At 45.9% G+C, this 15,831-nt stretch overlaps 1 protein-coding gene across 5 annotated transcripts in view; it reads left to right on the forward strand.

The window, feature by feature from the left end:
• Positions 1–15,831, forward strand: part of ST3GAL6 (ST3 beta-galactoside alpha-2,3-sialyltransferase 6) — a 69,491-nt gene that overhangs the window by 43,884 nt on the left and 9,776 nt on the right. For 4 of the 5 annotated variants that reach the window (XM_005867976.2, XM_005867975.2, XM_005867977.2 and 1 more), the window contains 3 exons: positions 11,840–11,935; positions 15,171–15,357; positions 15,462–15,599. In XM_005867976.2, coding sequence (XP_005868038.1) covers positions 11,840–11,935; positions 15,171–15,357; positions 15,462–15,599 — 421 coding nt within the window. The remainder of the gene's footprint in view (positions 1–11,839; positions 11,936–15,170; positions 15,358–15,461; positions 15,600–15,831) is intronic. The other variant, XM_014541041.1, reaches the window with a different exon arrangement.

Below are 15,831 nucleotides of genomic sequence, written 5' to 3' on the forward strand. Positions count from 1 at the left end.
CCAAGAGTGCCCCCTCCTTGCACCTCCAACTCAGGGCAGGTTCTTAGCATCTCCAGTGTTGGGAGGGAGGTGGTTATGGTTGGGAAGGAGAGATTGGAGGTCATGAGATTGTACAAGAGTCCTTCAGTCTGAAGTGGAATAAATGCAGTCAGAGACCAGAGACTCGTCAGGTGGAGAGCGATAGAAAACTTCCTTTTGGATCCCCACAGAGTGGCCTAGCCATGCACTCAGATGCTCAGCATTGCTGAGCTGTTTGCGGGACATGTGCACACCTGTTCCCTAGAGAGACTGTTCTGAAATTTGATAAAGGTGGCTGAGTCAGGAAAAGCCCAAACCTGTAGAGAATTTTTATGAGTTTATTTTTGCCAAGCTGACAACAGATGCCGGGGAGCAAGATCTCAGCTGGTCTGGAGAATGGCGCTCTTGCAGTTTATTGTATACATTACAATCAAAGGAGATTTGTCCTGGCCGGGTAGTGCAGTTAGAGTGTTGTCCCGATATACCAAGGTTGCAGGTTCGATCCCTGGTCAAGGCACATATAAGGATCAACCAATGAATGCGTAGATGATCGGAACAATGGGTTGATGTTTCTCTCTCTCCCTCTCTCTTCTTCCTCCTCTTTCTCTTTCCTTCCCTCCCTCCCTTCCTCTCTTTCTGTCTCTAAAAAAATTAATTTAAAAAAAAAGAATCAAAGGAGATCTAAGGAAGGTGCATGAAATCCATTGGTAGTAGATTAAGGGACAGGAGAAACACATACTTTTGCATTGGTGGGTGCAGGATAGTTAATAATGAACATTTGCGGCACATACAGATGGTATGTAGGGAATAACAGTGAGGATTCTGTGGTCTGGTGCTCTGGTGCTGGTGGTTACGCCTTTGAGGGGTAAGAAAAGAAAGTTACTCTGACATTTCAAAGGTATGTTATCCGGGATGCATAAGAACAGTGGACAGAGCTCACTTGTGAGGACTGACCTTTGCTAAGGAAGCTGTAGGCCTGGGACGGGACTACCTGCTGTGACCTACCCAGTGAGGGATTTGTGATCGGACCATCCTGTGCAGTTACTTTTGGTCACTGGGCTTGTCGGGCCTGCATGTGGCCCCCTGAGCCTGTCAGGCTTATTGCAGAGCCCCCTTTCCGTCCACAGTAAGAATATACCCGTGACACTATTATCTTCTCTTTGCATATTAACTTTTGAGAAGGGTTCGCAAGTAATAAATTTTACCTGTATTGTAAGTAAGTCATTCAGTGTTTGTCTGGAACCCACTGTACAATACAAAGACAGTAACAGGCCAGCCTGGGCCTGAGCAATACGTTTCAAATATATTCCAGAAAGCCAGGTATACTACCCTGCCTACTGCTGCCAAGTCCATTCAGACTGTCCCCTGAGTGACCTACCTATACCATTTCTCCTCTAGACCTTGCAAAACTGCTCTGGAAGAAGGAGGTCTGAGAACAGCCTCTCTTTCTCAGGCAGAGGATTTGGACTCCCCTAGTGGGAGAGTCGTCCCCTATGGCCGACTGTATGCGGAGGCTAGCCCCTGGGGTGTGCGGAGGCAGCCTTGTTGGCCTGGGATTGCTCACTCTTTGTGCTGGGTCTGCAGGCCAGAGAGGAGGGACTGGGGTGTGGAGAGGTGAGAGCCATCTTTTCTCGTGCCTTTTCCTTTGGCTGCTCTCTTCAGCAATATGTGATTCTCCCTCCATCCTCTGCATCCCTTCCAGAAAGGTTCAGGCATTTCTTTTTTGTTGTTGTTTCAAATCTGGATCCTTTGTGATCCCACCAGATATGACCCTAGCTTGGCTTACTTATCTTATTGAGCACGCGTGATGCCCTCAGTTGTGGTAGGTTCCACTGGGAATGGGAGCACACCAAATACCAGTTGCATTTATGAGATAGGAGTTTGTTTTTTCTCACAGTTGTTGCGTAAATGAAGTTGGCAGGTGAGCATTCCAGGGCCAGCCCAGCAGCTGAGCCTCAGGGACCGAGGCTTCTCCATTGTGGCTCTGCATTTCTCTATACAGTTTCCTCTGTAGGGTTTCCTCCTTAGGGTCTACATTCTGGCCATCAGGGAGGAGGGAGGGGGAAGGGCCCACCCCATCAGTAAGGCTGGTCTCCTTCTTTCAGGATTTTTCCCAGAAATCACATAAAATACTTCACTGCATTCCTGTGAGAGCTGCAGCTCTTCCCACCGCCGCATTCTGTGCCATCAGGTGGAAGCCTGAGATGACCCCTGGTGGGATGATCTGTGCCATGGTGATTGGCAAACGCTACAAACACAAACACCACAAACCCCGGCCTCTCTCATCACCCTTCTCCCTCCCAGAGAGAACTGGTTGCTAAACATTTAGGAGCAACCACTGATTATGTCCCATTGGCTAGGAATATAATCGCAAGGCCACACCTAGCTGTAAATACGACTGGGAATTGTAGCCTTTATTCCACCTGGCTGTGTGCCCACCTTAAAAAAACAGAGTCCTATTTTACTGAACAAAGGAAACATGATTATTGAAGGGCAACTAGCAGGCTTCATCAGCATTCTCCACCACTGTCCTCGTCCCACCGGTTTGTGCCTGGGAACCGTCAGGATTCTGAGTCAGTTACCTGGTAACTGGAGAGCAACCTAGCCTAGAGCTGGAAGCAGCCGACGGTGGTTTCTCTCTTGGAGAATTGATACACTGTGCAAACTGTGGAAACATACCGGGGTTGTAAAGCATTCTGAGGTGGCATCTCTTATGAAGGTCTTATTTATGCCATATTTGTAAGGTAATGTTGGTAAAGTAACCCTGAGGCAGAGAGAGCCTTTTTCTAAAGTTAAGACCATGAAGAACTTTGGGCCAGAAATAAAGAGGGGAGAGAACAGGAGTGTGTGTGTTTGGCAAAAAAACAAAAAAAAAAACTGTGTGAAGGAGCCTTGGAGCTGTAACAATTCCATGCTTGTTCTTTGCTCTTAGCTCCTCCCTTCCATAGCCACTCCCCACTTCCCTCCAAAATAACCTCAACAAAACCCGCATCTGTGTGTGTTTTCTCAAAGCTTTTTGTCACCTAGTAATAATTATAATAATTTGCCTCCTTTTAATAATCACCTCTGTTAGAAAGACATTCACATTTTAGAAAATCACCTTTCCCCCTAATATTTTGACTGGAGTTCTCTCTGTTCTATGTGAAAAGATATACATGTGCATTACCCATTTTATTTTATTTAATGAACCTTTTTGGTATGTGTTTGTACCAAAATAAATAAATTAAAATGGGTAATGCACATGTCCTATTGCATGATAGGAGGATGTAATCTTGGGCCTTTTCCTTTATATTCTTTCTGAGTTTCTTTCCCAAGCAATAGCCCAGCAGGTTGGGGTAAGGTCAATATTAAGGCTGCTGACTTGTTTCCTAGCGAATCCTAATTACCTAAGCTAACCTGCCCTTGATGTGTTGTGTGAACGAACGAGCCAGACCCAAAAGCAAAGTGGTGAAGTCATAGAGATGGTCAGAGGCAGGACCAATGGGGATCATCTAGTCCAGTGGTTCTCAACCTTCTGGCCCTTTAAATACAGTTCCTCATGTTGTGACCCAACCATAAAATTATGTTCGTTGCTACTTCATAACTGTAATGTTGCTACTGTTATGAATCGTCATGTAAATATCTGATATGCAGGATGGTCTTAGGCAACCCCTGTGAAAGGGTCGTTCGACCACCAAAGGGGTCGCGACCCACAGGTTGAGAACTGATGATCTAGTCCAACCCCCTCATGTTAAAGATGAGAAATGAGGTCCGGAGAGGTGATATGGAAGTCTGAGGCGAGAGGCCGCCAGCCTGCCACAGATCTCCAGTCCCCGCTTCGCATTCCAATAAGCAGAGAAAAGACTCCACAATCGACTGTCTTCACCTGAGCACCATCCTGAGAGGGAAGGGGAAGAGAATTCTGGAAGAGTTAGTTCTTTTGACATATTCTTTAGGATTTCCAGGGCTCTCCATTGCCCCATTCATTACTTAATGTAGCTTATGCTTTCATCCTTAGCCTCAAACCGTGTTTACCCAGATGGGTTAGCACTTTTACAGGGTTAAACTAAAACATCTCCGGAGTACCCGTGTCAGGTCACTGAAAACACAAATATGTTAAATAGGTTCTCTTTTTCCCCTTGAAGATGCCTGATCTTGATAGACTCTTCTCTGAACAGATACCACAGAACCTGTTTTTTTCCCTCAGCTCTCACCCTGAAGATAAGATCACACAGGCAGAGTCAGTGCGGGAACTGGCCTTCTCCCCAGTGCTGCCTCTGCACCAGCTGATCCTCCTGAGTTTGGGAAAGAAAACAAGTCTCCCAGAAACATTGACAAACCGTATTTTTAATTGAGGTATAATTCACATAACATAAAATGAACCATTTAAAGTGAATAGTTCAGTGGCATTTAGTATATTCACAATGTTGTGCTAACACCACCTAAGTTATTTTAAAACAATTATTAGTGTTTTTTTTTCATGTTCCTTCTTTTATGGATATACTAGAGGCCTGATGCACAAAATTCGTGCAAGGGGCTTGGCCCTAGCAGCTGTGGCAGCTGCCTCAGCCCCAGCTTCGTCTGGAAGGTCCTTTGGCTGTCTGGTCTAATTAGCATATTATGCTTTTATTATTATAGATTAGCTGTCAGACCAGGACTTTGGCAGCAGGGGATTGATAACATGCTAGAAAAGGATAGCTTGAAAACCAGGCTATTGTTTTTATGGTAGTGGGTGAAGGTGGGGGGCATGGAGCCATCTAAATAGAGGGGGTTGGTATTTGTGGGGGGTGAGGGGGTGCACTCACTGCTCTGTGACCTTGGGCCAGTTTTTGAATTTCTGAATCTCGGTTTCATGTAAAAGAGGAAGGGCAGAACTATATGTGTGCATTATACCCATGCCAATTTCAGTAGGAAATAGCTCAGTCAGTGAAACCAGGGAAAGTGGGTGAAGGGTGTGCAGGACTTCTCAGTACTATTTTGCAACCTTCTGTGAGTCTAGAATAATTTCAAAATAGGAAGCTTAAATAGAAGACATATGAAAACATAAGACTTACACATCAATGCTCAAAGCAGCATTATTCATAATAGCCCCAAATGCCCAACAACTGCAGAGCAGGTAAATGAATGTATGTCCATGTAACGGCTATTGTTCAGTCGTGGAAAGGAATGAGGTACTGACTCATGCTGCGACCTGGATAAACCTGGAGAACATTATGAACGACGACGAAAGAAGCCAGTCACAGAAGACCACATGTTATACAATTCCCCTTATGCCAAATAGCCAGAATAGATACAGCTATAGAGACAAAACATAGATAAGTGGTTGACGCACACCTGCTACTGGCTCAGGGTTTCTCTGCGGGGTGATGGATGTTCTGTACTTGATAGTGGTGATTGTTACACAACTTTGTGAAGATGCTAAAACCCACTGAATCTTATTATTTCTAATGGTGAATTTTATGGCATGTGAATTATATTTCAACTAGAGACCCAGTGATGGATTCATGCATATTGAAAGGAAATTAATTCGAAGGTGGCTGGCAGGGCGGGACTGGGTGAGACGAGCCAGACACACCCTGGAGCCAACCTCCCGAGGTCCCTCCCCAGTCGGCCACACCTGGGGCGGCGCCAGGGCTTGAGGGCATCTGCGGAGTGAGCAGGATCCCTCCTGCAGGTGGGGTCCCTCTGCCTGGCCTATGGGGATAGGGCCCAAAGGAACCCAAGGCCTGAGATGATTTCTCAGGCCTTGGGTTCCTTTCTTTATTCTCTAAAGCACAGCTCACACAAGGTGGCCATGTTTTACAAACCTCACGAAAGCTCTGCCGGTGTGGCTCTGTTGGTTGGGCATCATTCAGTGCCAGTTTGATTCCCAGTCAGGGCACATGCCTGGGTTGTGGGCTCCATCCCCAGTGGGAGGCATGCGGAAGGCAGCCAGTTGATGTTTCACTCTCCCACCCATATTTCTCTCTCTCTCCTTTTCTCTTCCTCTCTCTCTAAAAATCAACAAAAATATTTTTTTTAAAAGAAACTTAACTAAAGGTTGGGAATACTTTAAGGGGACTGCATCACAGAAAAGTTGTTCTTAAAATGTGCCCATGTTGCAAGGCCCTGACACTTCCCGGCTGCCTGTGTAGCTTCTAAGCACCAGCTTGCTCCCTGGCCCCCGGGTTTGCTGCTTTCTCCTCGGTGGGAGTACATTCTCCCACAACCAGAGCAGCAGCAGCCCCAAATCACAAAATCTCAGCCCCCACTTAAAAGGCAGGAACTCGCTCCCCACCCCCAGCCACCAGCACCACATTCTGGAAGCATGCCACATCCCGGAAGACTGCTTGAGGCCTGCCTAGGTGGTTACAGAGTAACTAGACACAAACATCTTACCTAACGGAAGCACCTGTGCTAAGTGAGCAGGGCTTCGTGAGCGCTTCCAGGCTGCTCACCAGGCAGAATCCATGATGTCAGTGTCAGCAGAGACTGGTGAGGTTGGTAACGAGCCAGGGCGAGCCCATGGCCTTGTGGACAACTTAAAAAGAAGAAAGCGATTTATTGAGTATTTATTAAAAAGAGCCGGGCTCTGTTAGAGGTATCCACACCTGCATCAAACTTCGGACACCCTGCTGGTTTGCAGGGTTTCTTTCCATGGCAGCACTTTCAGCCGGGAGGGGAGTTTGAGGTGTGGCGGGGGGGAGGAGGCTGTGATTCCTAGCAACCAAGTGAGTCATGTGTGGTGAAGGGCGCGGCAATGACGCAGTCAGCTGTTGTGGAACCATAGATACCCCGCACACATGCTGGAGAAAACGGTCCCGTGCAACAGAATAACAACATTGAACCCCAGTGATTCACGAAAGGGCAGACTGAGGTGAAAGGTTAGGTCACTAGGCCAAGGTCCCAGAGATGCTGTCAGGGGTAGCACAACCAGCAGTCAGGTCTCCAGCTGCAGTACCTTGCACAGTGTTTTGGGATCTTTGGGCTGCAAGTGACAATCTTCCTGAGTAAACGTGATGTTAAAGAAGCAGACCTTTAACTCCCGCATCGCATAGGTATGTGGTTACTGGATCTGCAGGCTTGCGGTTCCTCTGGGGGTGTGGGGTGGGGGGACCTGCTTATGGCTGCACAGACTGGGTTGCATGCTCCTGGGAGTACAGTTCACACATGCAGTACCTGAATGGTGCATTGTACAGCTGGACTGTGGACAGGCTGCACCTCTATGGAGTAGCTGTGGGTGTGGGCACTCCTTTAGTCATATCTGCTGGGGAGTGGCAGCATCTCTGGAGCTCTCTGCCTTTCCCTGTTCGTTGCGAGAAACAGCAGCTGCCCTAACTTGATGTCATTACACAGCGTTATCTGAGCAGGAAGGACGGGGTGGATAAAAGGAAAGGGTTCTGCTCAGTCATTCTCTTGCTGGGAGTAAAATCTTTTCCAGAGCATCCAATAGACTGCCTTATCTCTTACTGCCCAGGGATGGGTCACAGGGCCACCTCTAGACCAACCATCAGCAGGCTCATGAAAGCAGGGCTCGGTGACAAGGCACGAGGGAAAAGGACCAGTGGGAACTGCCATAGGTTGTTGAAGATGGAGTGATGTATGTGAATGCATATGATGCTGCTGGAGGTCGAACGACCCTTTCACAGGGGTCGCCTAAGACCATCCTGCATATCAGATATTTCCATTACGATTCATAACAGTAGCAACATTACAGTTATGAAGTAGCAACGAACATAATTTTATGGTTGGGTCACAACATGAGGATCTGTATTTAAAGGGCCAGAAGGTTGAGAACCACTGCTCTACATGATGATGATGATGTTTCCCTCTGCGTGAGGTAGTGCCTCTCCTGGATCGGCCTGCCCTGATAAGGAACATGCCTCTCACCTGGGGGAGTGTAACCTCTTACCATTGCACTGTCAGCAGCTTTCCAGATTTCCCATGAGCAGGTCCAGGCCCCCTGGAATGAGTTTGTTTTCCAGATGAGCAGTTTGGGGCCTGTGCTCTTCCCTACCTGCTTCCAGGGTGGGGAAAGGAGGAACCGCTCTCTGCTTCTCCAGACTCAAAAGTCAGGAAATGACCGCCACACTTAATGTAACAACCAAACCAATTTCTAAACGCACAGCCTGTGAGTCGGATGCTTTAGGTTGGAGAATACAGAAATAGAAGTGACACCATTCTGGCCTCTAGAGGCTCACATTCACTGCAGCTATTTGTGCATGAAGGCTGTGCTAATTAAATGTGGTGGAGTTACACAGACACCCCAGGGACACGGCAAGCTATTGCTTCACACCTCAGGACTAGGAAGAACGGGAGCCTGGACCAACTGGATGAAACCAAGGAGAGGACGAATCGCTCCTTTAGTCGGATATGGGTATCTGCTGGGAGAGGGAAGCAATGAGCTGCAAGGTGTGTGGTTCAGACCATGCATTGGTATATCACATATTCCCGAGTCATGGCGGCACTGTGAACACCAGCTGTAGATAAGCCATTAATGCCAGCCCTGGTCGGTGTCTCAGTGGGTTGGAGCGCCTTCTATATCACAAAAGGTCCTCGGGTTTGTTTCCAGGTCAGGGCACATACCTACATTGGGGGTTCGATCCCTGGTTGGGCACATACAGGAAGCAACTGATCAATATTTCTCTCTCTCCCCACTTCCCCTTCCTCTCTCTAAAATCAATTTTAAAAAGATACTCTCAAAGGGTAGTCCTAAGGGTACCCCCAAACCATTCCTAGTGTTATATAGGATCCCCAGGAAAATGTGTGGGTCTTTGCAATATCCCTTACCAGGAGGAAAAGTGAAAGAGATTTGCCTGCAGCCCTCCACTCCCCCATTTTGTCTTGGCTGGAAGGTGTGGTGTGGGAGGAGGTGCAGGGCCTTGAGTGGGGATCAGGGGTGGGACGTATTAGTATGACAGGTAGTAGTATTCATTTCGTGGGGCTCTCTGGGCCGCACATGCTCCCGGGCTCCATGACCAGCTGTAACCCGGTCTGAGACGACAGGCAACACTGAAGGGACTCCAGTGAACACGGAGGCTCAGCTGGCCTGTTCGTTGCTGAGCAGTGATTATGTGACTGGCTGTGTGTCTGGAACTGAGCTGAGTTAACCTGTTACTGGTGTCAGCTTCAGATACTAGGTTTGTGGGTCGGAATCCTTTGTTGAGACACCAGGATAAGAACTCTGAGGCCTGGAGTTCTTGTCCTGGCATGTTGGGTATGGAGTCAGGTCAGGCTGGGATCCCGGTGCCAGGATGGAAGCTGTAGCCCCGGGGCCACCTGGCCTTAGGTGGCCTTTGACAGGGAAGTGGCCTCCAGCCTTCATTCAAAGGACAGAGCTAGTCTAGCTACCATAACTGTAGAGAAGCCTCCTCCACCCCCACAGGAAGTTATCTGTCAGCAGCAGAGCTGTTATTTCCATCCTGTCCATTCCTAGCCACTTCCTCCCCATTGCCCCATATGCTTAGCATTCCACTGGGGTGGTGGAGCCAGCTTTAAATTCAGCCTCCACTTTGCATTAAGCTGACCCGGAAGTTATGGCAGGAAAGGCCAGATAAGCCTGTGTGTGGGAACTGCCCCTGCTACAGAGCACTCATGGGGTGGACCTGGTGAGCACGATGGCCATATGCCTGGAGAGGGAAGTGCTCCGTTTGCCAGGGCTCCCAGCTCCTCCACCTGCTGCGCATAAGGTTGCCTTCCTGGAGTTAGGATGAATGTCAGGCGTGCATAGAAAAGCACCTGGAGATGTTACTTTCATAGTTAAAGACAGACGTTTTTAGAAGAAACATCTCTAGAATGCATTGTGACAGGCCCATGGTGGAGGTTTGGGGCAGGTCCTCAAGCCTGTTGGACACGCCCACCAGACCCTCCGCAATACTTGTTTTTGTGACAAAGTAGACACTGATTTGGACATGACTCTTTAACTTTGGGAACTAAGTTTCAAATTAAAATGTAAAAATATTCTTAAAATATGTAGTGTTAAACACATAAAATAGATGAGCTAAATATATTCTCAGTCAAAAAGGTAATCTCATGCATATGGGAATGTGTACCTTGTTTCTTCTTAACCTGACAGGGCCAATGCTTGGCTCTTTGCAGTGGTTCCTGTACTTCCGCATTCTCTGCGTTTAACTGCTCTAAGCATTTGTGCAGTTCTGCTACTCATGAATTTCCTAAGGGCCTGACAGATTCCAGTTCATCTGGTCTGCTGATTTCCTAGTTCTTAGAGGAAATGTTTGTTTGTTTTAATATATTTTATTGATTTCTTACAGAGAGGAAGGGAGAGGGATAGAGAGTTAGAAACATAGATGAGAGAGAAACACCGATCAGCTGCCTCCTGCACACCTCCTACTGGGGATGTGCCCGCAACCAAGGTACATGCCCTTGACCGGAATCGAACCTGGGACCCTTCAGTCCGCAGGCTGACGCTCTATCCACTGAGCCAAACCGGTTAGGGCATAAATGTTTTCTTTATACTTCCATGTCATGAGGGCAGTCTCACCGGTCTTCCCCTCTGTAGCTTTGTCCCCTAGAGGAGAAGGACTCCATCTGTTTTGTCATTTCTCCAGGTCTAGCTGGGTGGTGGTGGGAGCCAGGAGAAAGATGGGCCAGGCTGTTTGCTGAAAGCTGACGGTACACAATACATGCTCCTCAGCTGATCCCAGCCAGCAACAGAAGTCCCGCTTCATGTCCTGCTTTACAGCCCTTCGCCAGGAACAGAGAGTGAATTTTTAGTTTGTATTGGTTAAGCTCCAAGGACCAGTACATGTTTGGAATTTAAGTGAGCATGGGCAGGTAAAGGAAGCTGCACTGTCCTCGTCTGATCCCATCTGTCTGTCTCCACATTTACAAGATACAGCAGGAACCCAGAGCTAGAATCTCAGGGGAATGGGTAATGCTGGTAAAAAATAGTGCCCAACAGCAGATGAGTGGATTAGAAATCTGTGGTACATCTACACAATGGAATACTATGCTGCTGTAAGGAAGGAACTCCTACCATTTGCAACAGCATGGATAGACCTGGAGAGCATTATGCTAAGCGAACTAAGTCAGTTGGAGAAAGATAAATATCACATGATCTCACTCATTTGTGGAATATAATAACATAAACTGATGAACAAAAACAGATCCAGAGACAGAGAAGCATCAATCAGACCATCAAACCTCAAAAGGAAGGCAGAAACGGTGGGGAAAGAGGGAGAGATCAACCAAAGGACTTGTGTACGTGCATATAAGCATTACCAATGGACACAGACACTAGGGGGGTGAGGGCATGAGCGGGGAGGTGGGAGGCAATGGGGGGATAGGACACATATGTAATACCTTAACCGATAAAGAAAAAAAAATCCCAAGGACACAGAAAAAAAATAAAGGACAAAAATGTATACATGGGTAACATAAACACACTTGCATCAGTATTAACATGCAAAATCCTGTGTCAAAGGGGGTTTTTGTGGTTCAAAGATCTGTATCCAAATTCCATCCAAAGTTCTCTATCTCTTTGGAGTATGACTTTGAAATGTTAGTTTTCTGAACCTCTTTCTTTGTTAAATGGAACTGTCAGGCTTACTTATCTCTAAGGGTGGTTATGAGATTCAAATGAGGGAACGTGTATGGGCTGATAAGGGTCAATACTAGTAGCTGCTAATGACGATGCACTTCCTATGCAATGTTATTCTCGAATCTTGTTATTCTCGAAGTCTTTCTATTACATCCTTAGACCTATATATGTCACAGCCGGTTCTTTTTCTACTTGTGCAACAAGTAAAATGTGGCTTTGGGTTTCCGAAAGTATGAATGGGTGTGGGAGTCACTCACTCAGTCACAGATGGCTTAATCTCTCACTTGTCTGTTTGCCCAACAGTGTGCCATGTAAACGGTGCGTGGTGGTTGGTAATGGAGGAGTTTTGAAGAACAAGACGTTAGGAGAAAGAATTGACTCCTATGATGTAATAATAAGGTAAATATATTTCTCAGTTGCTAAACTGGAATTGTTTCAAAAGAACGTGGCTTCCTGCTTGAGTACAGCTGTGTTTTAAAAGGCAGAGGAGTTGCTTTGATATTTTTAAGTACATTACATAACCTTCTCTCTCAGTTGTTGGCTAGAGACTTCAGGTCATTCACTTAGCACATGCTTATTAAGTCCCCTTCATATGCCAGGCAGTCCTGGCCCCAGGGGATACAGCAGTAAATAAATAAGGCTCTCCTTCTCTGTGGAGCATACATTCTAATGAGGGAAGACAAAAGTAATTGAATAAGGAAATACAATAATAAATGCCATACATACAATTAAAAATAGATAGAGAATGATTGAGTGGCTACTTTAAGATGGATGAGCACTTTGAGGAGGAGACATCTAAGCTGGACTGAGTGAACAGTCAGTGCCAGCCACATGGAGCTCAGGGAAAGGCAATGCAAGCAGAGAGAATGTTTACCGCAGGCCCTCGGGAGGATATGATCCTGGGTTTGAGAGAAGTAGTAAGGAAACCAGTGAGGTGGCAGGGCAGCGGGCTGGGGAAGGGGGTGCAATTGGAAGCTAAAGAGGTGGGCAAGGAGCAGGCTATGTAAGCTGGGATTAGTCTTTGTAAACTAGGATGAGAGCTTAGATTTTACTTTAAGAACGACAGGAAATGTTTGAAGATTTTTAAGCAAGAAAGCAATTTGACTTGGTTATCTTTAAGAGTCTGGCAAAGGCCTGCCCAATGGAATGTGAGGGACAAGGGTGGAAATGAAGAGGCCAGGCAGGTTGCTGTTTTCAGGTAGATGATGCGGACTTGGATCAGGGTTGTCTTGGCAGAGGAGTTAAGAGGTTGGATAGATTGAAACATGTTTTAGAGGTAGTGTTATCAGGATTTGTTAATGTATTAGATATGAGCAGAGATGGGAATAAAGGAACCAGGGATACTTCCTCCTAGGTTTTCACCTTAAGAGACTGGCTGGATAGTGGTACCATTTATTGAGTTGGGGAAGACTAGGGTAGGAACAGGCTTAGAGGAGAACCAAGATTTCTGTATGAACATGTTAAGTTTGCAGTGGGCAAGTCCAGTAGGCAGTTGGCTAAACATTTTAAGTCTTGATGAGCTGATAAGCTGTACTGAAACCATGGAGCCGGTGAGATTTCCTGGGGAGAGACTGAGAGAGAAAAGAGGGCCCAGCACTGAGCCTTATGGTGCTCAACAGTTAAGAGGTTGTACAAAGAAAAAGAGTGAGTAGAAGAGATGGAGAAGACCCACCAGTGAGGTAGGAAGAGTCAGGAGATCACAGAAGCCAAGAGAGCACAGTGTTTTAAGACAGAGGGAGGGACCACCATGTCCAAACCTGGTGAGAGGCCAAGCAAGACAAAAACAGAGTTCACCCTGGACAGGCAGCCTCAAGCTCACTGACATTCTTGACAAAGCAGATTGAAGTGTGGGGAAGCCCAATGGGAATGGGTTGAGGAGAAAATGACAGGTGAGAAAGTGGAGAAACCAGTATAGGCAACGCTTAAGGACTTTTGCTCTGAAGCTGAAAAATGAAGTAGCCAGGGATGGTTATAAAATCGAAGGAGGATTTCCTGTGTGGTTTTCTTTTATAAAGATAGGAGATTCTACAGCACACTGGTATACTGATGGAAATGAAGAGGTTGGCGTGGGAAAGAAAGGGGAATGGGGTCCAAAGCACAGGTGTTGTTAGTCATTCATAATGGAAAGGACAACTGGGATTGTGGTTTACAGCTACCAAGAGTCCCAAAGAGGGAGTGGTGGGAAAAGCAGGACATTTTTGTTTCCCTCATTGAAAGGTCAATGGAAGGTCATCACCCTGGAGTAAGTTTGTGTGTGTGTGGGATGGCTGTGAATAGTCTTTTGAAGAGTGGAACCTTCCCATGGGCAGTGCATTGGGATGGCCTGGCAGTGCCTGGGGGTTTTGCTGGGTCACAAACTGCCGAGGGCTTTTGCAAGTGATGTCACCTTATTTTCTGTTTGTTTTTTTTTTTTTTTTTTATCCATTTTGAGGAAGCTGTGAAAAGTTACCCACAAAACAATTTTGAAACACACATTTCTTTACCTATAATTGTCTAAAACAGTGGTTCTCAACCTTCCTAATGTGGCGACCCTTTAATACAGTTCCTCATGTTGTGGTGACCCCCAACCATAAAATTATTTTCGTTGCTACTTCATAACTGTAATTTTGCTACTGTTGTGAATCGTAATGTAAATATCTGACATGCAGGATGTATTTTCATTGTTACAAATTGAACATAATTAAAGCATAGTGATTAATCACAAAAACAGTATGTAATTATATATGTGTTTTCCGATGGTCTTAGGCGACCCCTGTAAAAGGGTCGTTCGACCCCCAAAGGGGTCGCGACCCACAGGTTGAGAACCTCTGGTCTAAAACCTGATCACCTAGAACTACAGCAAGCCCTTGTGGGAAAATGCCCTGGGCACAACATTCCAAAGTCATTTCAGGTGTTAAGACTGTCTTTTTATTACACAGACAGTAGCAAAGGGTAGAAGAGTATTTATTCTCCTAGGGCACACTGTTTAGGAAACAAAGCATTTCTCTTAATAGCATGCCTTCAGAGTGTCTGCATAAATAGTGCATGTCTAACCTTGGCTTTGAGCACACACAAACCCAACCGATTCTATGTGGTTCTTTAGTTAATTCTAGCAATAGACATTCGTTTGGTTGTGGTTAGGTATAAAACAGCAATTTTATATTGTTACTTTATTTCAGAGCATAACAGTTTTGATGGGTCTTCACCTTAAATGTGATTCTTGCCTGTCAGTCACTTAGACACATGCCTACGGGCTACATGACTGTGTCACCTCGGGCAAGTAACTTTCTCTGGACCTCAGGTCTCTTATCTGTATATCCAAGGTGTTTTGTTGGGATGTCTTTCAAGTTCTCGTAGTATTGTGGTTCTTACGTTCCCATGATTTATTTGCCTCCAGTGTCCCTGGAGTAAGACTGAATTACCAGTAACACCACAACCAATTTTCAAATACAACTGCAAGTTTCTGCTTTGATCAAGCAGCTGTTTCATGAAAGGGAATTATTTCCTTGGCCGTTATGTGTGAAAGATTGATTGCCTTATGCCATTAGAGCACTGGACACATGGCAGATGTTTGTCGGACAGATACCTCTGGGAACTGGTGGAAACAGCTCATACTGCACTTGGGTCTACATATCTTGTGTTTTTCTGTCCACAGAATGAATAATGGTCCTGTTTTAGGACATGAAGAGGAAGTTGGGAGAAGAACAACCTTCCGACTTTTTTATCCAGAATCTGTTTTTTCAGATCCCAAACACAATGATCCTAACACCACAGCGATTCTCACTGCTTTTAAGCCGCACGATTTAAAGTGGCTGTGGGAATTGTTGACGGGTGGCAAAATAGTAAGTTGGCAAGATTGATCTCCCTTCTGATTACCTTAATTGTTGTTTTCTGTAACAAAAGACAACCACAATGTTTTATTTTCTATATTCTTGCTTTATTTCAGAACACTAATGGTTTTTGGAAAAAACCAGCCTTAAACCTGATCTATAAACCATATCAAATCAGAATCTTAGATCCTTTCATTATCAGAACAGCAGCTTATGAACTGCTTAATTTCCCAAAAGTGTTTCCCAAAAATCAGGTATGTATTTTTCTTAGTACTTTCAAACTAAGGATCTGGCTGGAGTAGAACAGGGGAATCTTAGGGGTCTCGTCTGAGTCAGTAAAATTAGGTACATGTGTATATTGTCTTCATGTTTTTCTTGCAAGAAGAAGAACCTTTAGTGAAGGTTTCGTTCTGCCCTTGCGGGGGCCCTTCTGGGGTCTCCATCTGCATGCCCAGGTGGCTCATCTCTTGCAACTCTTCTCTGTTC

The sequence above is a fragment of the Myotis brandtii genome, unplaced genomic scaffold (assembly GCF_000412655.1).
Source record: "Myotis brandtii unplaced genomic scaffold, ASM41265v1 scaffold257, whole genome shotgun sequence".
Lineage (NCBI taxonomy): Eukaryota > Metazoa > Chordata > Mammalia > Chiroptera > Vespertilionidae > Myotis > Myotis brandtii.